The sequence below is a fragment of the Apus apus genome, chromosome 4 (assembly GCF_020740795.1).
Source record: "Apus apus isolate bApuApu2 chromosome 4, bApuApu2.pri.cur, whole genome shotgun sequence".
NCBI classification, from domain to species: Eukaryota; Metazoa; Chordata; class Aves; order Apodiformes; family Apodidae; genus Apus; species Apus apus.
In genome coordinates, this window is record NC_067285.1 from 8,628,700 (window position 1) to 8,653,140 (window position 24,441).

At 47.4% G+C, this 24,441-nt stretch overlaps 1 protein-coding gene across 4 annotated transcripts in view; it reads left to right on the plus strand.

The window, feature by feature from the left end:
- The first annotated feature begins 412 nt into the window (after nt 1–412).
- AFAP1L2 (actin filament associated protein 1 like 2) overlaps nt 413–24,441 on the plus strand; it is a 69,329-nt gene continuing 45,300 nt past the window's right edge. For all 4 annotated transcript variants that reach the window (XM_051617918.1, XM_051617921.1, XM_051617919.1 and 1 more), the window contains exon 1: nt 413–488. In XM_051617918.1, coding sequence (XP_051473878.1) covers nt 473–488 — 16 coding nt within the window. In that variant the 5' untranslated portion in view covers nt 413–472. The remainder of the gene's footprint in view (nt 489–24,441) is intronic.

Here is a 24,441-nt window from a genome sequence, read left to right on the forward strand (position 1 = left end):
ACACCATCCTAAACGCAGGGAGCAGACGGGGCACTCCCACCCCGCCCTGGGCACAGCGCTGGGGAACAGGAAGGGACCCCGGGAGCCACCCCACGGCCTCAACCCGCACCCCAGGCACCCTCCTCCTCCTGTCACCGGCCCTAACCCTCCTCTTTTTCCCAGCGGAGCGGCTGCCGTAGGGAGCTCAGACCGAGGGGGAGGGTCCGTGCCGCGCCGCCAGTGCCTGATCCCACTCCCCTTACGCCAGATCTCCAACCCGGACCCGGGCTCCCGGTGCCGGTCCCGGAGCGCCGATCCCGGCCAGCTCCGCGGCTCCGGGGCGGGGCAGGCGGGGCGGGGCGGCCCGAGCCGGCCGGGGGATCCGGCGCTGCCGGAGCAGGAGGCTGCGGGAGCGCGGCGGAGCGGAGCGGAGGCAGCGCGGTGTCCGGAGCCCTGGGCAGCCGGTGGGCTGCGGCCCCTCGCGGCAGCCCCCATGGATAAGTACAAAGGTGAGGTGGGATGTCCGTCGATGCCCCGCGCGGGGATCGCCCTCCTGCCCTGCCCGCCGGGGGAAACGGGGACCTGCGACGTTGGAGAGTGTTTTGGGGGCGAGAGACCTCAGATCCCCTGGTGCGGGACAGCTGCGGCTCGTTGTGTCCCCGCGCGGGACGTGTTGCTGCGGGCTGACTCCTGTGGGGATGATTTCCGAGAGTGGGACTGGGGGGTCAGCTCCGGAGAACGGAGAAAAGGGCTCCAGCTCAGTTTCGAGGGGTAACGGGAAGGTTGGTTGTCCCGTGAGTGGGACCGAGCGGCGAGGGCGGGTGTCCGGCCCTGAGGAGAAGAAGGAGGCCAGCAAGGGGGGACGGGAGCCAGTTACCGGGGAGGTGACCCCCGCCAGGGGTGGCGGGGCTCGGGGTGCCCGGAGCGGGGCGGCGGTCAGCCCGGGGGAGCGGTCCCCGCTGGCGGGGCCGGGCGCCGGGAAGATGCGGGGCAGCGCAGTCGGGTCGTGAAGTCCCCCCGTACCTGGCACGGGCAGCGAGGGACTGCGGGAGTACCTCTCGTTTTGCACCATCTGCAGATCGGGATCTTTTTTTTGCCACTCAAAAGCAGCGTCTTGTTTCGTTTTCTGTAGCCACGGAATTTGCCTAACGTTGCCTGCTCCGTCTTTCTTCCTAAACTGCCCATCTGCCTGGACTTCCTACCCTCGCAGGCTTAACAGGCACGACATTGAGCGTCCTGTTTTCCAAAATGCAAATAGGTTTGGTGGTTTGAGAGAGGGCAGATGAGCAGCCTCTCTGCTTTCTCTCTGGCAGATCTCATCCGGGCTGGTGGTCACCCACGGCCCATTTATTTCCCCACAATCAATGGCTCTGGCGCTTCCTGTGCGATGCTGCCTGGTCGTTCTCATCCAGAATGGCTCCTCTCGGATCTGTGGTGCTATCGGCCCTCTTGGAAACTTCTCAAACTTGAGTGCTCCTTGCTAGCTGAGGAGGGAGGAGGTGGGGGGACGCTGGGATGTGTGTGGGTACCCTGAGAGTTCTGCTTCTGCTAGTTTGTAAAAAAAAGCCCCCCATGAAGAAGGTGTATCCAGCATTTGTGTAGCACAGAATAAGCCCGCTGTGAATTTTACCTGTTGAGAGGATAGGTGACTCTCCTTGTAACTGCTGTCTTCGTTCTGGAGCTTGAACATTTAAGTGGGGAACTTGGTACTACACAAATATATTCCTGCCTGCCCCCTTTTGGACTTGTTGCTATCAAACTAGCAAGGTTTGGTTAGATCTCAGCACATGCATTCATGCTAATAGCCCTTGTTCTTTGGTGGGAACTTTGTATGTCAAGGGATCATATTGTGTGAAGTTAATTTTTCCCAGGAATGTGAATTTTCTTCACTATGCAAGTACTTTAATATTCTGACAGGGCTGCCTGTTGCATTTTAATCTTTTTGCTCCTTACAGTCAATACTTCACAGGCCTGGTAAGCATAATAGTAACATACTGCAAAAGTGATGTTAAATATTATATTACAAGTCAAATACTTGTGCAGTTTAGGGGTTTTTTTGGTTGGCTTGGTTTGGGTTTTTTTGGGGGGGGGGTTTCTTGGTTGGTTTGTTGTTTGTTTTTTTTTTCTTTTGGCAGGGTCTGTACAATTCTATTCAGTTCCAGTAGCAAAGCAGTAGATTCATTAGGATTCAGCTATGTTTTGTATATTGTCTTTTAAAATATGCACACTACTCCCTCAGAGCAGTGGGGATGTGTTCTGCACATGTGTAATGAATAGCAAGTGCAACTGATTGCTGAGCCTTGCCAGTGCTTTTTGTGTTAGTGGTAACGAATGTGCCTGTGTGGGAGTGGGTGTGCATTAATGAGGTACCAGGCAGCTCTGTGATGGCCGCAGGTGATGGCAATAGCTCATTTGGTGGGTGGGATGTGTCCCCAGCCTGATGAGGTGGCTAGAGTCACCTGGGGCTGGTGAGGCAGGTGAGGGGGAAGGGCTAAGCTGGGGGAGCATGTGTGGGAGTTGGAAGCCCTGAGGAGCAGGTGGAGAAAGCAGGCAAGTAAATTGTTTAATAATAAACACAGGGAAAACGTGGCTGTTCTGGTGGAGATATATCTTTGCTGGTATGGGGAACCTTCATCCTTGCTGCTAGCCAGGCAGAGCACTTTTTGAGGGAAATCCCGTAATGATAGAGGGATGGACCCAGAGGGCTGTTGAGCAATGAGCTGGTCCTCTGGGAGGAGGAATGTGACTGAGAGATCTTTCCTGTTACTTAACAAATGAAGGTTGCAAGCCTCAGCAAATAGCAACATTTCTTTCCTTTAAACACAGGCAGGGATGCACTTCAATCAAAGCTCTAACCTGGCAGGCACAAGAGGTGTCCCTCCTGTTTCAAAGGCAGGATGAAATTGCCACAGGAATTTGGTTGGGTGGAGGGTGCAGGGCCAGGTGGGGTGCAAGCCTGGGAGGCCAGGGCTGGTGGCTGGCAGGGTGGCACCCGTGGAGCGGGAAGAGCTTGAGCTGTTGGACTTGCATGGTGGGAAGTGAAGGAGGGGTTGTGAAACTCTCCTGGGAATGGGCTTCCTTTCCCAGCCTCAGCAAGTGGGGATGCAGAGCCAGCTGCATAGAAAGACACAGACTTTTGACTCTTGTTAGGGTATTAAAACTCTGAAGGATGATCTCTGTGTGCAACAGGGCTTTTTTTTTTTGCTTTTTTTTTGCTTTTTTAATTTTTTTTTTTTTCTGCCAGGCCACAGTAAAGAGTGTCTTCTCCCATCTGTTAAGATGCTGTTTAAAAATCCATCTTCTCAGTCACAGGGAGAAAGTACATGTGAGGCATAAGGGACAACAGGCCCCACAGCCCAATGGGATGAGGGGAGACATGCAGGGAACAGAGAGCAGGCATAAGTGAGTGTGCTGGCTGTACCCACAGCTACATAATGACAAGGACAGAACTGCTCATCTCTTGCTCCTCCTCGGTTCCCTGCAAGCACTCTCTGTCCTCCTTCCCATGTGTTTTACCTTTGAGATTTGTACAAATGTCCCATCTTGTGCTCCATGTTAGAGTGGCACCATGGCTCATTGCCCAGCATGTCGGATGTGGCTGGCTGGTCCAAATCAGCCACCTCCAGCTCCTGGGGTGGGGAAGAGGTCCTGAATGCCCTGTAACTGATAAGGGGTGTGTTTGTGGCATCCTTACTCATCCACCATCCCTGTCAAGTCCTCTCAGACCAAACACTTGTTACCACAGTCACAAGTGATTCTTCTCTTGTGATGCAGCCCCATGTGTGCATTCTAACATGTCAGTTGATATGAGTCTTGAGAGGTTTATAAGATTACTACTGTATTTTTAATGTCTTGGAGCTCTGTAATGGAAATCAGAGTGACTCGCAGCCCTGTTCTTCAATGAAAGGTGCTTGGCATTCTTGTTTTACTGTCTCTGATGAGCTAAGACACAAGCTTTGCATCTCTTATCCGAGGGTCTCCAAGGGCTCTGCAGGGCATTGCCAGTGTTTGTGGTGCTCCTCTGAGGAGACAAGCATTTTTTGTCTATGGAGGAGAGATTGATTTCTTAACAGAAGACAACTGTTTAGTGTTGATAAGGATTTAAATGGTGACTTTGTAGAAAGACAAGGTGGTTACTTGCTAGTTAACATGTTTTAACTGGGAGGGGAACGGGGTGTGGGTCTGTTTGGAACTTTGGCACGTGCTCTTTTTAACAAGTTCTTGCAAATACAATGGGATAGGTTTGGGACTAAACTGCAAGGTAGAGACAAGAATGAAAAACATGAGCCCTGGTAACAATCTGAGGCCCTTTCTGAACTCTTAACAAGAGTCAGAAATTGATTGATTCATATTAACATGATCTAGGCTCTATACAAACGTGGTTTCTCCTCAGCTGAGGATCAAAACAGCTAATTGTCTGGGTGTAATTGGGAACTGGAGAAAACAGGGCAATGCACTGTCCCTGTACCAAATCCTATAAAATTTTCAGCTGCTGGAGCCTTCTTTGAAATGCAGATGAAAATTAATGTCCTGGATAACCTCATAACATACAGTAGCTCTCACTTACGTGAGAGTGGTGAGTTTTGGAGATGGGAAGGGACTCTGTTGGGGGCTAGCCAGCAGGAGTGCACAGTCATTCACTTAGCAGGGATTTAGAAGATTAAACCTTTTTCTGTGACTGAAACCACAGCCTGTCTCAATTATACACCTGCTGTGTCCACCCCACCAAGGCATCCTACACACTGTCACCTGTGCCAGTATAATATTTCTGTCTCTTCTAGCACAGCTGCATTTAACTGAACAGGGCACCTGAGTGTGCTCTCAGTTGTATTGGTTGCACATGAGCTTCTTGGTGCTCCCCATACCAGGACAGGCTCACTGCAGATGGGCAGGAGGCTCTGTGGATGTTGACTTCATCCCCATTTCATGAGCAGCAGTGGTCCTTGGAGTGTTTGTGTAAATGCCAGATGCTCCTTTTGCTGCCCCCAAAATGTCACTGGGGACTTGCTCCTTCTCCTGATGGTGACCAGTGGGGATGCATGCAGTGGTGGGTGTACCCCTGTAGTCCTGCTGCTACAGGGTCTGTGTCACTACCAAAATTGCCAGGAGCCTGCTCCTAAAGCTAGCAGTGCTCACAAGCTCTGGGCCTTTGGGCACCTGCCTTTGGAGTATGCCTGGAAAGGCAGGAACCCTCACTTTTCTCTTACAGTGCTGACCATTGTGTCAGGCAAGTCTCACTCCCATTATTCCATGCACCTTTGCTGTTCCCCTCTGTGGGTGTCGTGCCCAGCTGGGGACCTGAGATACCATGTGAATGAGTTTATTGTTCAGGGGTTTTCACTGATTGCTTTCATTGAACACCCACAGCCCAGGAACACAGGGAGTGTCTATGCAAAAATGCTTGTATTGCTGTTTTTGTGGAGCATGGTTGGCTCTTTCAGTTCCCAGCAGTGGCAGGGGACTGGGGGCCAAGCGAGGCAACTGGGCAGCCCAGGCTTTGCAGGGCTGCACACCTAAGTACCTTCAGCTTTTAAATCTCAATCCTGGGTATCTGCCCAACTCAATACGTGCTCCACAATGTTTCCATCTCAATATAAAGCACATATGAAGGCTCCAAATGACCTGGCTGAACCCTTTAGATTTTATGGCAAATCCGGGACCTGAATCCCAAGCTGCCTAACCAGTGGCCAATGTCTTCCTTACAACCATCCTTCTTGGCTTGGGAAATTAGGGATGCTGTTCCCTTAAGTCCCTGTAAACCAAAATTAATCTGCTGCACCCTCTGGAAAGGCAGGATTCATCTGAGGCAGGGAAGTGCATCTTCAGGCAACAGCAACCAGAGAACCCAGAGCTGTAGGGGACATGTTGGGAAACCAAAAATCAGAGGTGCATCTGTGATTAAAGGTGATGTAGAGCATGTGCACCTGGGACATAAGTGTTCCTCTGTAAAGCTGCTTGGCTGAAGCACAGATCCAAACCCAGGAAGTAAATTGGGATCCTGCAGTCACACAGCCAGTTTGACAACCTGAGTGTTGTTGTTTATTTCATCAGAGAAGTTGAGTCATTTGTGCTTTTCTCTTGGGTCAGCAGACAAGACAGACTGGTCCAGTCTGTGCTGTACACTGTCACTACAGCTCTGTGGGTCAGAGATATGTCTGACATGGCCTTGCTCCATGGAGCTGCTGGTGCAGGTGCCAACGCAGCCAGTTTCTGGGCTGGAACTGCTTATTTGGCTTTGGTTTGGGGGTGGATGGGGAAGTGTCAGTGAACAGGCAAGTTGCCTGGCAGTAGCTGGGAGAAGGTATCTTCACTGCAAGAGCAATCCGAAGATGCTTGGGAACTTCTTGCCATGTGCTACAGTGCATGGTGGAACCTTGTGTAAACTGGAGGAATGACTGAAAAAAATCTGTTTAGAAATGTTGAGTAGAAAGATGCTGATCTCCCAGTACCCAAAGTTCTTATTAAAATAATAATAATAATAATAAAAGAAACAATTCTTTGAATCCCGGGAGCAGAGTTTTAGGAGGGAAAAAACCTCCAAAACAAACACAAGTTGCTAATGGTGACCAGAAGCACTGAGCCCTGCAGGGCTGTTGGCAGGGAAAGTTTGACCCTGATGCCAGTGCTGCTGCAGGAGGGGGTCCAGTGGTGGGGTCAGTTATGGCAGTGCAGGACCCACAATGGAGCAGAGTGCTGCAGAGGGAAGGCCTGGGAACTGTGCGGGTTGAGTCTACAGTTCAAAAGATGAGGGTCAGTACTCACTAAAATACTCTTTTCTTTTTATCCACTCTGACTTATTGCCTTCTTCGTGGGCAAAATTCCATAGCAAGCACATCTGAGGATGGGTTGGTGTATGGCAACATTGTCTTTGGTTATAAACGGCTCTGTCTGGAATTAAATATCTCAGAATTATGGGATCAGACTGAAACTCCCATGTAACAAATGGACTTGGCCACTTGCAGTTTAATAAAATCCAGTATTTTCTGCCCCTTGGGTGGACTGTGCTCTGTCGGCTCTCTTTGTCTTTTTTTTTTTTCTTTTTTGCCCTTTGGATCTGCTTAGGCTAAAATTGTAGAAAAAGCCTGAGAAATAAAGATCCACAAGCCTTAGCTGGCAGTTCAGCCTGTGGGCTTCTCATTTCTGAGTGTAGGTATCTCCTCCCGAGATAACCAGGAGCAGTAGCTGCCCACAGCACTGGGGTAATGCCTGTGTTCTTTCATTTGCTTTTGTGACTCGGGAGACTAAATCTTTAAAAAAATACCTTTAGACTCCCCATCTCACTAATAACTAATGCTGCTAGGCTTTCCAGGGCCAGCACTGAGTTTGGGGTGTAAAGGTGGGCAGCTAAGCAGCAGGGATGCTTTTTGAAGAAGTTTGCATAATTCTTTGGCAGCAGTGCTTTGAAAGAGGTGGGTCTGAGCCAGGAGATTTTTGCTGTTCGTGCTCAAGCTGTGGCTTGAGCCCTTCCCTCTTGGGCTGAGTTAGATGGGGAGTGAGTCCTGGGCTGCTGTGAGGAGGTGATCTCCTTCCTGGAACCTGTGTATGCTCCAAGGCAGCCAGCTTGGGCAGGTGGTGAGGGGAAGCATGTATGCAGGCTCCTGAGGGCTGTGATAAGGTATCTGCAAAGAAATCTCTGGTCCAAAGTTGCTCTGCAGATCTCATCATTGCTATTTATCACTATGCAGTATGACAGCTATTAAGGCTTGGGAAGAAAGACCTGGCTTGGAGAGAAGATGAGTTGCACAAGGTTTGCAATGTCACTAGTGGCTTTAGCTTTTCTCATAAACTCTTCACAAGTTTGTGTGAAACGTGGAACCTCCTTCTGCTGAGGAATGCAACCGAGCCAGCTGCTGCCCCAGTAGTGCTGCCCATTTGTCATTTCTCTGGAACAAGCCAGTCCATGTGTCTGGTCAGACCCAGTGCCAAACAGCTCGGACTTCTGATGGCCCCACTGTGAATGAGCTGAAATCAGTACTGCTGCAGAGATGCTCTTTGGTGTCTGCAGTCACAGCAGTTAGGTGGCTGCTACTTATGGTAGCAAAATAGCACAGATGTAAAAGTTGGGGCTGCCTTTAAAGGCAGAGATGTGGCAAGCTTCTGCAGTGGCTTGTGACAGCTGGAGGCCATCTGCCCCATCCGTCTCATAAACAGCTTCATCCCTGCTGCTTGTCTGGGGAGCATGTCCTGTGTCCTTTGTTAAATCCAGAATCTTCAAGGATATTTTGTGTTTTATTGCAACCTCTAAAAATCTGCCTTGCAATCTTGGATAGTGGGAACTTTAGCTCTCTTTCTTGTTATACTCTTCAGACTTCTCAGTCACCATGGCTTATACAGTCAGGCAGAGATATGGGATTGTAATGTATGGTTCCACATTTGCTGTAGGATTGTCTGATCCTGGCAGATTGCTGGAGTATGATGAAGCCCTGCTGGAGAAGGGAACCACTTGGATTAATTTGGCTCAATTTACAAAGAAGCTGAGATCTTTCTACCTTGCCACAGTTAGCGGAGCTGAGGGGTGGGATGTGCATCCATCTTATCTAACCACAGACAGGTTTCTGGTCCCTGTTAGGAATTCAGTGTGTGTGCACATGCTTGTGGGTGACAGCAGCTCTTTTTGCTAAATGATGACGATTTGTGCATGAAGCAGTATGAGCTAGGTATGAGTGGAGATGTGATGCAAAGGCAAACAGGCAAGACCAGGAGCCATCCTCCCAAACCTGAGGCCACAGAAGAGCTGGCTGCACACCAAGCAGGGTGGCTTTTGCTCTGCCATCTGCTGCTGCAGGGCTCTCACATCTGCTGGGCAGCACGATGTCTATGTGCTTTTTGTCCTGAATTTTTTCAAGCCATGTGGGTGGCTTGCCTCACCTGGAGCATGTTGCAGATGGTGCTTGAGGCTGTAAGTGTAACCAGTGCTGGGGCTGCAGAGGCTTTTGGAGTTCAGTAACCTCACCTGTCTCATTGAAAGATGGTCACAGGTACCCCAGAGCACTGCCCAGTCACTAGTGAAATGTGTGTATGAGTGTTTTGAGTGGTTAGGGTTTTCTTCCATCCCTGTATCTGTGCTTCCCTCTTACTTCTGTCTCACTTCCCTGAGCAGCAAATTCAGAGACTAGTGTGGTTCTCGGTGATGCTCCATCTATGTGCAGTCGTGGTATCTCTAAAAGCCAGTGACCTCTGGAACAGGTCATCTCCACAGAGCAGCTTCTTGTGTGCTCTGCCTCTTTCACCTTATCAGTTCATCTAACAATACCTCCTTTGGCTGGTCTGTGAGAAAGCTGTAGGGAAGTGTGAGGACTAACTTCTGATGATGATCATAATCAATCATTACTGGATTCTATCTGTAACTTAACTAATGGTAACACTGAGGAAGTAATACACATCTGCACACCAAGCATGTGCATAGCTTTTCTGCCAACAAGGATCTGTCTTGTTGTAGGACCAGGGTTGTATGTGCTCAGGAGTATGTTCTCCAAGGTTTGCAGTGAAGATGCATTTGCCTCAGTACAAACCCAAAAGGTCACATTTCTTCATACTGATAAAAAATAGAAGTCAGCTACGGAACCATTTAGCAAAGCAACACTTGTAAATTATTTACTCTCAAGTTAAGCATGGTATTATTTTATATAAGCACAGCTTCGTATTGCTGCTGCAGCTTTATCCCATCTTCTGTTTTCCAGTCATATTATATAGACATATATCCATGCATAGTGCATTTCAGCTTTCTCTAACAAGCAGTGCTAGCTGGTGATACTATTTAGTTGCTGTGTCAGTTTAATTTGCTGCAGCTAGAGCTTTGAAATTGTTCCCCTGGTGAGATGATACTTCTTGGAAATTAGGTTGTCTTGTAGGTGCTGAAAGGAGTTATTGGCTCATTTGGTACTGATTGTCCTTATGCAATACTGCACAGCCCCTGTAGCTGATTCAAGGATGTCAGAAATGATAATGCTTGCAAGTGTGGCTTGGCTTATATCTGGGTCTGTGTGAACTCTTAAGGTCTAGTTCTAGGAAAATGCCTCAGTTTTGTAAATCAGCCTTAAAGTGTTATTTATTATGCTAACCTATAATCTTGAATTCTGTGACACCGAGTTGTAATTCTGTCTCTGATCCTGATCCAAAGCTAGAAAGACACTGTTAATATGGTCTGCCATCTGAGGGCTTGGATTGTGGAAGCCAGTCACATTTTCAGCTCAGCGGGTTCTTGATTTAATCACCTGTATATGCCAAAATACTGATCAAATCTGTTTGAATGGGTTGCACTGGCTTATACTGCCAGGATAAACTGGCAGTACATGAAGCAGAACAGAGCTGGGCAAGGATGTAGTTGCTGTAAGCCTGTGTCTGTTAGCACTCTGCGCTAGTTAAACTTCAGTGAGCGTAGTTTTCGGATCAGGTTGTTCAAACAGATGCTCTCTTAGAGTGTAGAAGAGATCTATTTCTGGAAATCGAAGTGGGAGTTGGCAGGGTGAGGGGAAGTGCAGTGGCAATGAAAATTCCCGTACGTTATCCTAAAGGCTGAATTCCCACGTCTGGCTGAGAAGAGAAATAAATGCTTCTGAGACCCAGGAGGCTCAGCATTCCCCAGAACAGAATGATTTATTTTTAATTCAGATAGCTCACTGGAGCTCTTAAACCATAAGAGCAATGACAGTTTTATGATACTGCTTAGAAACAAATGCAGCAAGCCTGGGGCGATGCTGAGGTTGAAAAGCCTGGGGTGCTGTATTAAGGGGGTTTGGGTACACCCAGCAATGGGCATCTGCACTGCCTGTGAGCCCAGCACAGCCAGGGTGCTGGGGCAGCACCCAGAGGCAGGGTTTGACTCTGGCTGAAATTCTGCATTAAACAGCAGGGGATTTCACGTTCATGTTTCTTTGGACTGGCTACGTCAGCCTTCCTTCAATTCTTTGGCTTAAATAATGACATCCCCCTAAGGTTATGTGCTGGTTTGTTTTGTTTCTCATTTGCTGCTGCTATCATTTCAGCTGTGATGAGTCTTTTATTCTCATGATGGTCAGTTACAAATCCAACAGGAATGTCAAACCCATGGGGACCAACAGGAGCACAGCCAGGTGTTGAGAACAGAGTAAGGTATTTCTGTGAGAAGGTCTGAAGATCATTTGTAGTGTGTCCTGTACATGCTGTGCATGTCATGAAATGGAGTATCCCTGCAGTTAGTGCAGGCTGGTTACTGTCTGAAACCAGCATTACTCCACAACCAGGATAAGAACCATGGGCTGTTGTGTACCACTTCCAGATCACACGTTCTTACATCAGTCAGATGCTTGGTGGCTCCATAAAGAAATGTGTAGGTCTGGAAGATACTCCAATGCTTTCTTTTAGGCATTCTTGTAATCTTTAACTCTGGTGAAGCAACCTAATGCTGATGCTCCCGATTAATGACAAAATCTTTGCAGTTTGCTTTTGTTCCCATGCTGGTTTGAGGTTTTTATTGGAAATGCTCTGTTTTCAGCATATGTTCTTGTTTTTCCTGATAAACATGAATGTCTGCTGGCCCACATTTAGAGGAGGTGGGAAGGGCCAAATTCATTCCTGGTGTCACTCCAGCATAGTCAGTGGGCTGACCACAAGGGTCAGACCACTCCTAAGATTTACATTAGGTTTACTGCAAGTTTTACCAATTTTTATTGATACATTACTTAACCATATATCTGGTGCAATTGATGAATATTTCCCTGACATGCCAGGAAGTCTACATTTAACATAACAAAAGCTGACTTGTGGTAGAGGAGGAATGTAGAGCTGGCAGCTCCTTTGCCAAACAGAAATGCTAATGTTCCGGGTGCTAATAGTCCAGACACAGCTGACCCTTGCTCCAGACATAATTATTTGGACCATGAAAGATGTGGAGGCTCTACCACACTGGAGACGTGTTTTATGGAAATGCAGCCAGATCATCTGTGGAGATCTCGGCAAGGGCTGAGGGCCCCCCTGGTGTTGAGGGCTCTGGAGCTGATAGTGGAGCCTGCACTGCAGCACAAGACCCCGTTGTCTGTGACATCCTCAACTTCCCTGATGCTTCGGGCTGAAGCCTCTTCAGCTGCTCATGAAATGGTGCTCCTGAGAGTGTTTGCCAGTCCCAGATTCTGGGATGGAATTTCACATTTTCTCTGTCCCTGATTGTACAATTGCCTTCCCTCATTCATACATTTACTTTTATCTGTTATTCTCAAATGTGCAGGCCTGTTCTGCCATAGTGCAGACAGAAGGAAGTAAAATATTCCATTTCGAATATGTAAAGGGAACTGCTGTTTAGCACAGACAGTGCTGGCTTCTAGATGAAAGAGTCAAATGCCAAACTGTTTTGTTTCAATTTGAGCAGGAGAAGGTTTGATCTAGAGGAGATGACTCATTCAGTAGCAGGGAACGATTCTTTATAGTAAGTTTAGAAATAAAACCTGAAGATTTAGGCTATGATGGCTTTGACACGTCAATCATAGTATATATTATGTGAAAATGAAAACCATAACATCTGAAATGAAGTGTGGAGGCTTTTCTGAAGAGAAAAAAACAATTCTGATGCTGGTTGCCAAGGGTTTTCCTGAAGCCAGAAAGGACTGAGGGTGGGGGAAGATCTCTCTTATCAAGACAGGAATAATGAGCAATGTGGACAAACCAGGAAGGGGAAAAACTTCCTGCAGCACAGCTCAAGCCAGAGGTAGGGCCATAAGAACAACTGGGGTCTCCTGACCCTGACTCAGGCTCCATAATCCCTTTATGCTGCTTCCTCTTCCCCCTGACTCCATGTGTCCCCTTTGTCACCACTCACAGCACTCTGGATGAGAAGTCAAATGTGGTCAGGCCCTGCTCCGTCCCAGGGTTGGCTCCAGTTGGATGGAGCAGGGATGGCCAACTTCTTGCTACTGAGCTGCTTTTATTTGGAGCCAGGTGTCCGACCCAGATCAATGCAGCTGTTTTGTGGCACTGCAGCTGACTGAATAAACACAGCTGGGCCCAGCCTGGGTCTCCACGCCTGCCGCAGCACACACATGTAGAGTGAGCTGTGTGGTTTGGTTGGTGTGCTGCGTGGCCAGGATCCTGGGGATGGGGTGAAACACATCTGGCTCAACACAGCAAGCTGTTGGCAATTCCCAGTATGAAAGAGTCTCTGGTGTTCATTATTTCTTCAGCTTTGTTCTACATCCAGCCACTGACCTACAATTTGTTCTGTGCTACTGTCCTCTATAGTCCAGGAACAAAAGGGTATCTACCTGAACAGCTTCAGAGAACACTTCTTCATTCCTTTTTGCTGCTGCATGCAGTAGGTGATGGAGACTTCCTTGGCACAGTCGCCTTGTGAAGTTTCCTGATATCTAACAGCTTATTCCTGCCAAGAAGGAATCCCACCTCCTTGCCTACACAAGCTCTGGCATTCGCTCTCCTCCTCACTCTATCAGCAGACAGCTACTAGCTTTTCACCAGGTCATTTTTCTGCTCAGCAGTGGGAGCAGGAGCAGTGTGCTGGGGAGAGGGACCAGTCCATGGGGTAATGATGCATTGTCAAATGGACTCTCTCAGGATACTGAGGAGGTGCAGGTCCTTCAGAGGTGCTCGGTAGCAGGGACTTTCTTGGTCTGCATTGTAGCCTTTCCTGGTCACAGAATTTGTTACAAAAAAGCAGTTTGATTAGGTGGTCTGAGCTAGGCAGGTATAGAGGTGCTGAAATTAGAGAGGGAAAAGATCCTTTAGACCATCTAGTTTATCCCATGTTCCAGAAGTTGTGCCACATGTCATAAAATCCTTCTTTTCCTCTTCCCACTTGCCTTTGTACTTATGGTCATGGTTTGTTTTGCTGATGCATTTCTAGGAACTACCACCATTTTCAAAGTCCTGCAGAGACAGAAGGGAGGTTCTTTTCATGAAGGCTAGAGGAGCAGGTGAACACATTGATTTTTTAAAATAGTCTTACTGTAATGGTGTTTCCCCTGCCACAGAAATTACTTCTTCAGCACAAGAATCCCTCTTTCAGAGTATGCATTTCCCCTAAATCCCAGTCTCTTCAGTAGTTTTGAATATATTTTTAATAAGACTTTACTATTCAACTCTAAAGGGACCCTCAGAATTCTCCACCCCAGCTGCCTGCTCAGAGCAGGGCCAACACTGAACTCAGACCACATTGCTTGGGGATTTGTCCCATCAGGTCTTGAAAGCTTCCAAGGACAGAACTGTCACAACAAATTTTCATGAAGAAGGTTTGTTTTTTTTTTTCCTGTGTATCCAGTTGACACCACCCTGTTTCAATTTATGTCCACTCACTGTCTCCCATGATACCCCTCTCTGGAGAACTGGGTCTTGTTAGTGTCCTTGTGGGTGTTGGCTGATCTTAGCCCCCTAGATCTCCTCTTCTTCAGGCTGACCAAGCTCAGCTGTGACTTGTGCCCTCTTGCGTCCAGTGGCAATCGCTTGGTGCTAAGGGCTGGATGCTACTCATGCAGTTGTGGACACTGCAGCCTTTCCTACAACTTTCTCACATTACTTACAGGGCAGCTTTTGTATTCCTGCTGCACAAAGTGCTGATTTGACAGGAAATCTGAGCCTTGCTCTGCCAGGAATTGTACTCATTGCCTTGGCCTGAAATCTGGGAGGTAGGTGTGAATATAAATAAGAAGGAGAAGGAGGATGGGCAGAAAAGTGTTAGGTGAATGTAGCCTGTTCTCTAACAAGTATTCTCAGATGGGATCAACACTAATTGATCTTTTAAACCTTAATCTACAGAAGTGCTAAAGTACTTCTGCTAATTTCAAGTATGTGAATAGCTCCCCTGACTCTGGCAGAGGCTTGCAAGGTTTCTTGGGTAAAGGTGGAAAAGAAGTTCAATGAAGCTAGAAAGGAAAAGGGATATTACAGAGATGTGAAGGAGATTGATTGTGTCAATGGAGATTAAGACAGTTTAAGTGGCCATGACAAATAAGCAAATGAGAGGCTGATGGACTTTAGACACATCAGTTGTGGCTAATCCCATGTAAACACCCAGTACTGGTGTAAACCTGGCTTCTGGTGGCTCATTTGATAGTCACATGTTTCAGTTTACTCTTATTTTGACAGCAGTGCCTTTACTCTAAAGCAGTATTGTGTAAATTAATGGCTTTACCCAGAGGTACCACATGAATTTTAAGGAAAAAACATTTTCTTGTGAGTAGCACTGGTAGTGTGGATGTGAGCAAAGTGATGAGAAACATGGGCTCCTGTCCTCCAGGAAATGACCAAAAGGACCTAACCAGAGGTGTTGCTGAAGTGTTATCTGAGAGAAGCCACTGGGAACTCGTGCCACCTCTTGACAGAAGCAGTCAGCTCAGTAAAGTGGACACACTTACAGAATATTCATCTGCAGCTATAAAACTATAACCTTTGAAATCAATTGGGGTTTTTTTGCACGACTTCCTGATATCATAATGATGTTTATGAATTATAAATAGCGGTAAATGTACTTGTAAACTTGAGTGCCATAACAGTTATTAACTAGTCTTAGTGTATGTAGAAACAAAATGTAACTTCAGTCCAGGACTGGTGGCAATCCTCAAGCCTACTGGTGTGTCCAATACTGCAGTATTGTCATGGAGATCTCTTTTAGATGGAAGGAAACTGATGTGGTAAGTCTTGTCTCAGAAAACTAAAACAAGTCTGTAAAAATTTGTGCCTGCAGTAAAGACCATAATTTTTAAGCATAGGATGAAGAGATAATAAATCCAGCAGGGGACAAAGAAATGATGTAGCAACTGCAAAAGTTCCAAACATATGGAAAATTCAATTCTATGGAGAATTAAGTCACTATTATGTAATCAGGATCAATGGAAATGAGCTGATGTCAGTATTGGACTGGCTTAATGCATGGATGGAAAATTGTGTCCTCTCAGAGAGACCTGCTAATGGGAGTGGAAGCTCCGTGCACGCTGCATTTCCATTAACTGCTGGATTTTTCACCTAGGAGAGGCCTGATCCTAACCCTGCAAAAGTAAACAGGGTTTCTGCTAGCCTGGAATGGATTTCAGGTTTGAATCTAGAGGATCTGCAGAGGATGACAAACAGTAAGAACCTGTAATTAATATCTACCTCATACAGGTTGTTTGGAGTATCCCAAGCATTGCTGCTGCAGATTTGAGCGCCAGGAGGAGGTTGTTAGGAACTCTGGGAAGTTTTTTTTCTGTTTTTTGAGTGAGGATGATAGGGGAGAGGGGAAGCATATACGAGTTTAGGGAGGAGTTTGGGCGCTGATAGGAGTCACAGTGCAGTGCCCTTGATCACTACTGAAGGTGCATTTTAGTGATGAGTATCAGCTACATTAGAACTAAAAGGGATCTTTCGGTGGGAAGCAATGGGTTTTGTGGGTGACTCTTTCCTGCATAAATTAGGTTTGGTATTTTGGAGTGTTACTGTGTAAGAAAACACGCCTCTGAATCAACAAATTGGGGAAAAATGTCAGTTGTTGAATGTTAGTGAATGGAGCTGTAGCAGGAAGTGAGTGAGTGGGTGGCTTTGAATTAGCAGACATGCCAGAGGTGAGGAGAGAGTAATGACAGAAAAAGGGATGGGATAGTCTGACCTTCGACAGTTTCCAGTCCAGTGAGAGCCTGAAGGGAGTGGGCAAAGTGAGTGTGAGGTCTCTAAAGGTGTCTTCACAGGAGAGGACCTTAGTTGCTAAACACCTCACACCCACTGGCAAGGGGAGCTGCCACATGTGCCCTTAGCTCTAGCTCTAGCCAGGCACTTCTGCTGCATGCTCCATGCCTGCTGTGACAGTCAACCCACCTGGCCAATAGAGTGGGGGACAGAGGAAGAGAAAAAAAAAAAGGGGGGGAGGGAAACCCCAAACACAAAAAACCCTGCCAAATCCCCTTTGGTTGCTGCATGGATCTTCCACTGAATTTAAGTTTATATGGGTCAGTGCAGGGTGTGATGCATGCCATCCCAAGTGTGAAGGGAGGACTGAAACTGTAGCCAAAAGCAGGGAAAAGGAAGAAGAAAGAGTAGCACAGAGGTCTTATTAGCTCCATGGGTCCCTGGTTTAGAAAGATTTTGGGTCCCTGAAATAACCTTGATGTTTCCCAAAGTGAACTCATGGAAAGGGTATGGAATGGGCTATGACATGAAGAAAGCAAACAGACTTGTCTTCAGGTCCTTAGACGTTTCTTCTGCATTTCTAGTAAGCTTGTTCAGCTTAACTCAAGAAACATTTTCTGTGCTGTGAAATAATCGCTCTTAAAATGGTGCTAGAGAGGTGAAGACACCCTTGGCTTTGTGAGCAATGTTAAAGTGATTGCGTCTCCTTCCTGTCCTGCAACTATGCAGATCCATTGAAAGTTGGCCAATGTCTTTCCTGAGAAACAGCTGCTCAGAAATTTGGGAGGAAAAATATTTTATTCCTTGCATTCTGGCATGTTTGAGGCTCACCAGCTGGTTAAGAAGCTTGCCAAGGCTCTGTGCTGTTGTGAAAATGTACAGTAACTGGGTATAAGGAGCTCTAAGCCCTTTTTGGACTTAAGTGTGAAAATGTCTTAATGCTGGGAAGCTGTTGAATGTCTCTCTCAAAGCAGAAATAAATCAGAAGGGAATTGATCTGTCTTTGCCAACAAATAAACTCATTCTGGAGAATTTACTGTCCCTGTTACCACAGCACCTCTTGTGCTCTGCCTGTTGGCTGGAGCTGTCAAAGCCCTCCAAGGCCCTCATGTTGTTAATGTCTATGTTAGAAATCCAATATTCAACCTAAAACCTGGTTCTTAAACTGGATTTTTTGACAAGTTGTAGCCATAATTTGCATTGTTTCAACTTGAGGACCAAATTCTCATTATATTGAAGAAAGTCTCCCATTGACTTCAAGGAAATTAGACTCTGTTTCTAAAAGGCTGGGTTAAACAAGGAGAGGCAGACAGAAGATTTCTGTCAAGATGACTCTGCTCCCACACATGCAATTTCTGTTAGTGTTTTCATTTTTTTTTTCTTCTATATTCTTTTTATCATGAGCAAACTATTCTGATTTGCTTTTATCCACTCCCTTCCCACCCGCAACAGGGAGAAAAGTTTATATGAAGTATTTTGTTTGACTGCTGTAAAGCAATTTTTTTGTTTGTTGTAAATGGAAAAGAAATATGTTTGTCTCAGTCTTAAAGCTTGTTTCTTGGTGGAAAACTGGATGGTTTCTGGATGGAAAACTGGATGTTTTCTGGCTTAGGATGCAGTGGTGGTGCTCAGCCACAGCAACAGCCTTGTCCAGCTGAAAGGTGTGCCCAGGTTGGAATGTTATGGTCTGAGGGGGTGGGCTGTGGATGGGTAGGCTTGCAGATAAATAAAGAACTGGCTGGAGTTTTCGGCTGGAGAAAAAGGTTGAGGTTCGTACTCTACCTGGACTCCTGCCTTCAGGGTGGGGTGAGGAGGGCTCTTGCCTACAGGGAATGGCTGATGGCTATGTGAGCTGCATTTAGCCATTTTGTGAGTTGTGTGTGCACATCCTGTCTGTCCAAAGCTGCTCTTACTTGTGGCCATGACCTGCTTGTGTGTGGCTCTTACAATGGGATAAAGGTGACGTGTGCTGCCCGTACAGTAAGGGATCTCCAGGTAGATTTTTCTCCCTCTGGTTGGAACAGGCCAGTATCCTTGTAGCAACCCTGTCCATTGGTGAAGCTCAAATAAAGGCTTCTTTAATGTAGAATGAATTGTTCTCTTGGGATGAAGTTCAGGCTGCAAAAGGCCAGAGCTTCTTTGGCTCTCACCCAAGATTTTAACAAAGCAGCATCAACATTTTTGAATTTTTTTTGCGTACACTATACAAAACTTCTGAACAAGATGTTCTTCTAACCCTACTAAAAGAAAGGCCAAGAGAGAAAATGTGATACACTAGTGGGAGGGATTCAGGTTCTGCCAAAATGGAGTGAAGCAACTTGATACAGTGCCAATGTTTTACCCGTAAACTGAGTGCAGGTGAATGCTGATTAACATGAGCCCACACAATATCTATCTGCTGCATCTGTTGGTTGGTTTAAAGTAGCATCTATAAATGCAGGTGAGGGAGCCAGATTCTGTCTGTCTGGTGATATGTATGGGTATTTTTATCTCTGCATCGTAGTCCTAAAACAGATACACAAACAAGCCACAAATATGCAATGTTACTTACTCTAAATAAACTTAACAAGAACCCCAAACACACCTTACTACTAATATTTAGTTTTTGATGAGTAGACAGCTTGGGAAAATGTTGGCTTTGTTTATGACACCCTCTCATCTTACAGTCTTGATATGTGTAGAGCTCTGATGATAACAGCTCCCAGGTGTCTGAGGGGAGGGTGGTAGATGTTGTTTATGTTGACTGTATTAAGGCTTTTGACACTCTCCCAAAACATCTAGTGGGAGGTGTCCCTGCCCATGGCAGGGGGTGTTGGAACTAGATGATCTCTAAGATCCCTTCCAACCCAAACCATTTGGTGATCTCCATAAGCAAACTGTGATGAGGTGCAAGCTAGAGGAGTTGACAGTAAGGTGAAAACTTCCTGAGCTACCATACTTAATGGGTTGTGGCTGGTGACATAAAACCCAGCTGGAGGCTGGCCACCAGTGCTGTGCCCCAGGGGTCGATACTGTTCAAGGTCTTGGTTAATGACCTAGCCCAGGGGGCTGGGTGTGTCCTCAGCAGTTCTGTAGATAATACAAAGTTGTTGATGCACCAAGTGGCTGTGCTGCTCTCAGGAAGGACCTCACCAGCCTGGAGGGATGAGCCAACAGAGATGTCCTGAGGTTCAGGAAAGAAGGGCAAAGTCTTGCTCTTGGAGAGGAATAACCCCATGTACCAGTAAATGCTGTGGCCAACCAGCTGGAAAGCAGCTTTGCAAAAAAACACCCCAACTTCTTTTCTCTGTAAGGGCTGTCAAACTGGAATGGGTTCCTCTGCTGCAGCTGACCTTGCTGGAAGCAGAGGCTTGATTCAGACAGTCTCCAGAGGTGCCTGCCCACCTCAGCCATGGAAACAGTGAAACCTCAGGTTGTCAGCACAGTGCATAGTCCCTTTGAAAGGATTTCTGTTCAGTGAGAGATCTGGGGTGGAGAATGTGTTACTCCAGCCCTAGCAGCTGGTCATGCTGGGTGCACCCTTAACAGAGGAGTAACGGAGGAAGAAATTTCAAACAGAAGAGTATGTAAGTCTTCCTGTGATGCTTCTCCATAGAGGCACAGTCTGAATCGGTCAAGGGAGTTTTGGCCTCCTGGAGCAGAGCCTGTGTTCCCAGGCTGGTTCTACGTCTGGCACACTCCAGGTATCTGTGAGCTTGTGGGTCTTAAGCTGTTCTACAGAGAAAAATCTTGAGCGTTGAGAGGGTACTCTCGGGGCTGGGAAATGAGGATTTCCAGTGCTAAAGGATCTAATGCCTCCCTGATTTCTTTGAAGCAATGCTAAAGGTGTCATGCAGAAAGGCGGTTTCATCAGCAGTCCTGCTTGGCTGGAGGGAAAACACTGTCTCTTATTTATTTGGTTGGTTCAACATGAAGTCTCTCTTGGCAGGTCAGTCAGTTCCCAGGCACTTGCAAGCAGCTGTTTTCTGTTCCTTGCTGTGAGCGAAAGGTGGGCTCGTGGCTCTGGCCAGTTGTGGTTGATGTGGGCAGAGCTGCTGGCCAGGTTGACCTCCAGCTCAGCCAAGCAGTGTTTGCTGTGTTGGTCCTCCTTGGCTGCCCTCTATTTTTAGAGGTTTGGAAATACTGCTGGGATGTTCCTCGGCAGAGGATCAGGCACATTTGGTCTCCGAAGCGTACTGGAGTTCAGCTGGGCAGGAGGGACTTCCACTGGAAAGGCACATCTGTTACTCCTTAAGCATGACCACTGTCAGGGTTTCCATCCCTCCAGGAAAGCAGTTCTTAGCCAAAGGGTCAGTAATCCCTGATTTTTTCAGAAGAGGGAAAGGGAGTAAGTCTTCAGGATAGCTGATTTTTTTTTTTTTTAAACTGAAGAGTAATTAGTTTTGTTTTAAATTACAGTATATTTAGTCAGTGTCTTTGACACCCACAGCTGTGTTAGAGGAAAGCTGCTGGAGGACTTGGTCAGGCAGGATCCCATGTGTCTTCTGCAGCTTTGTGCAGGATGCACCTTGCAAGGGGCCTTTCACAGTGGAGGGTGCCACATGGATCCCACGTTTGGCTTCTCCAGTGGGAGTGTTCCTGTTGGAGGGTGAGAGTCTGCCCAGCAAAACAACTGACATTGTTTTCACATGGCGTAAAACCGCTCCCTCCACCTTCCCCTGCCCTGCTGCCCATATCTCGGCTGTAAATCCTGAGGGGAAGCGTTGGGCTGAGTCATCTGGCACTGCCTGTGTATTTACAAAACAGGCTGGAGCACTGCAGAGACCAGGAGGAGAAACTGATGCACAAAAGGTCTTGGCTAGGGAATGTGGGTTCCCCCCATGATCCTTCCCTGTCCTCACGCTTGCCTGCTGACCCAGATCCCTGGGTTTCAGCTGTGAGGTGCTCAATATGAGCTGGTTCAAGAAAAACGTTGCTGAGGCATCAAATTGCTGGGCTAAATTTACTTGAGTTTTCCTTTGAAAACCTTGTATGTGAGCTCAAGGCAGGGAAAGAAACATGGGAAAAAGCTTGCACAGGGAATGGCTTTGAAGATTTGTGATGCCTGCAGCTGAGATAAGAGGCTCAGTCGCATTCAACCCCCCAGCACCCAGGGTGATGGGCTGACTGCCTATGTAGCTCTGACCATTTCAGCAGCTCCTTGCTTTAGCTGTAGCTTGCAGCAGGGTAACTTTGATTTCGCTTGCACAGTGCTAAGGGACAGGAAGCACCAGGGCTGCTTTGCAGGGGGTTTAGCCCACTGCTGTGGGCATGAGCCTGTGCTGTGGCACAGGGGGGCTGAGCCAGGCCTGGCCCCACACCCTCAGGGTTAGCTGGTGGTTCTGCAGCCTCCCCATGTTGCCTCCTGTCGCTTTTTCTTCTAGAGCAACAAAATCAGAATGGGGAAGTTTAGGTTACTCTGCGGAGTCTCTCCTTCCTCAGCCTGTTCTGGCAGCTGATCTCCTCTTAATGAGCAAAGTTGCCTGGGGATGCCATTTACCAGGGGAGGCTGTTCCCTCTGTGCTATTACATTGATTTCTGGTGGTAACGGCATGTCCAGCCTCACTTGTGGGTACTGTTATCACCTTCCATGCTTTTCCCTGGAAAAGCTGCTTCTCAGCAGAAGGGCTGTGTATGCAAGTTTCCTACTTGCTGGATGGGGCAGGATGAAATGGTTTGTGGTCCTGTTACTGTCTGATGGGAGGTGGTGGAGGAGAAGTACAGCAGAGAGGGATTGCTGCTTTCCTTTCTGCATATCCCACCCACACTATGAAACAGGGAGTTTTCAAGTGGGCAGGAAATGGGAAGTGCAGAAGGAAAAGGACTTCTTCACATGCTGCAAGTGCAAGCTGTGGGACATGCTACTTGGGGCCAAAGAGTCACTGCTATTAGCCAGCTTTCAGAAGGGCTTGCTACCTGAATGTAGCCTAAATCTGCCCAACCTCAAAGCAGTATGTCTGTGTGGTGCCTTGTGGCTAGGCACAATCAGTCTGTGCACTTGCAAGAAGTACAAAGCAAGTATGTCATGGGCTCCATGGGCTTGGGGGGCTGCACAACAGCTGATGTGGGGCTGTGTGGTCTTGTAGGCAACACCTGGAAAGCCTGAGCCCATCCCTCAGCAGTGTACCTCAGGGTAGAAGATGACCTCTGTAAGGGACACTGGCAGTAACTCAGTAAAGACTCGCTGTCCTGACTGGTCAGGGTTGTGTGCCATACTGAGACCCAAAACTTGCTACGTTGAGACCCTGAAACACAGACCCAAGCCTCATGCCCTGAGCCCTGTTGGCTGTTCTGCAGGTGGGTGGCTGCTGCAGTGTATCTGCACCACTGTGGAGCACCAGCTATAGATTCAGGCATGCTGGCCCAATGGTTTCCACCACCACTTCATCCCTGTAGCTCCCCAGGGTCCTAGTCTGGGATTTGAGGCAGGGGATTTCTGTTTGTTTGTTTAAGAGAGTTTTATTAATTTATTCTTAATTGCATAGAGTTCTTACAGTTGCTCAGGCTGTGGCTCTCGGCTGTCTTGAAATGAAAGGAAAATACATGTTTGTCTTCCAGCACCTTGGGAACCAAGGGAAGCTCTAGCCAGAGCCAAGATGTAACGTGGCAGTATGAACACTAATATCTGATGTTCCCCCGGATTTGTAATTAAAAGCTGATGGTTTTCCCTAGGTTACCAGAAGGACACTAGCCTACAGGACCCAGTTGTCTGGCTGCCATAACACTAAACATGTTCCTTTGGTGGTGAGCTGATTGATGTTGCATTTTGTGCTGATTTCAGAGTGGGTTTTATTTTTTATTTTTTATTTTTTAATATTATTTTGCCATGAGGGCTGCTATGTATCTCCCTTCTTCCTGAAGCAGCCAGGATCTTGGCACCATTTCTCAGCACTGCAGCATCCCATAAGGGCCACAGGCTGTGCCAGGACTTCTGCAGGGATGTCATGAGAAGCAGCCCCTTTCCCAGGGGTCTGTCAGTCCCAGTGCCATCGTGGAGGTGAAGGGGGGGCCAGTGTGGCCCTTATGGCTTCTGTGTGGAGCTGTTCTGGGGCTGCCACTTGCTCATTTTTTCTCATAGTATTTTAGTCAGAGGAATGCACCTCCTGACCCACTGCCTGGGAGAGCAGAGTGCCGGGAAAGGGGGTCCCGGCCGTGCTCCAGCTGCCACTCACCAAGCTGCTCTCATTTTGGGAACAGCTGGGTGTTTCCAGGTCCCCTGGGTACGTGCTGCATTTGCCTTCTAACTTTTGTTTGTGCTGCTTGGACAATAATGAGGACCTGGAAACCAGCCATAATTTATGATCTCTTTTTTTATTTATCGGGTAAGCAAGAGACAAAATGCATTCTGCTTACCCACTGCTCCCCTTTTTGCAGAAGGAATGCCTGTCTGAGTAGGAAGTTTGCAAGGAGGGCTGTGTTGGTGCAGGTACCAGCCAGTTTTTTTTTCTGCTTGGTGCTCTGAGGCCACACCTATTGTAGCAAGGGACAGAAAAGATATTTTTTGTCCTCTGCTAAAATTGGGGTCCTGCTTTCTGCCTGTACTGGAAGGTAAAATGTGTTAGGAATGAGCACAATGTACATCTCAGGAGCTCCTCTCCTCTGTGCTCACTGTTTGGGATGCTTTGGGAGTTTTTAAACTGACTGCCAGTTGGGAAAGTGCAGACATGCTCCTGCCTGCTTTACTGCTGAGACATCCATCCCCAGCCAGAGCACAGGCTCACATCCTGTCACTGACTTTCTTAAAAGTCAGTTGTGTGCACAAGGACATGCTGTCAGGGGATGGAGTTAACCACGTGCTTGACTTCTTTAGTTGAGCCAGGGACATAATTGGCCAGTCACAACAATACAGCCTTTTGTAAATGTCTGCCCTTCTGAGTTGCTAAAAGATGGGATTAAGGAAAATAC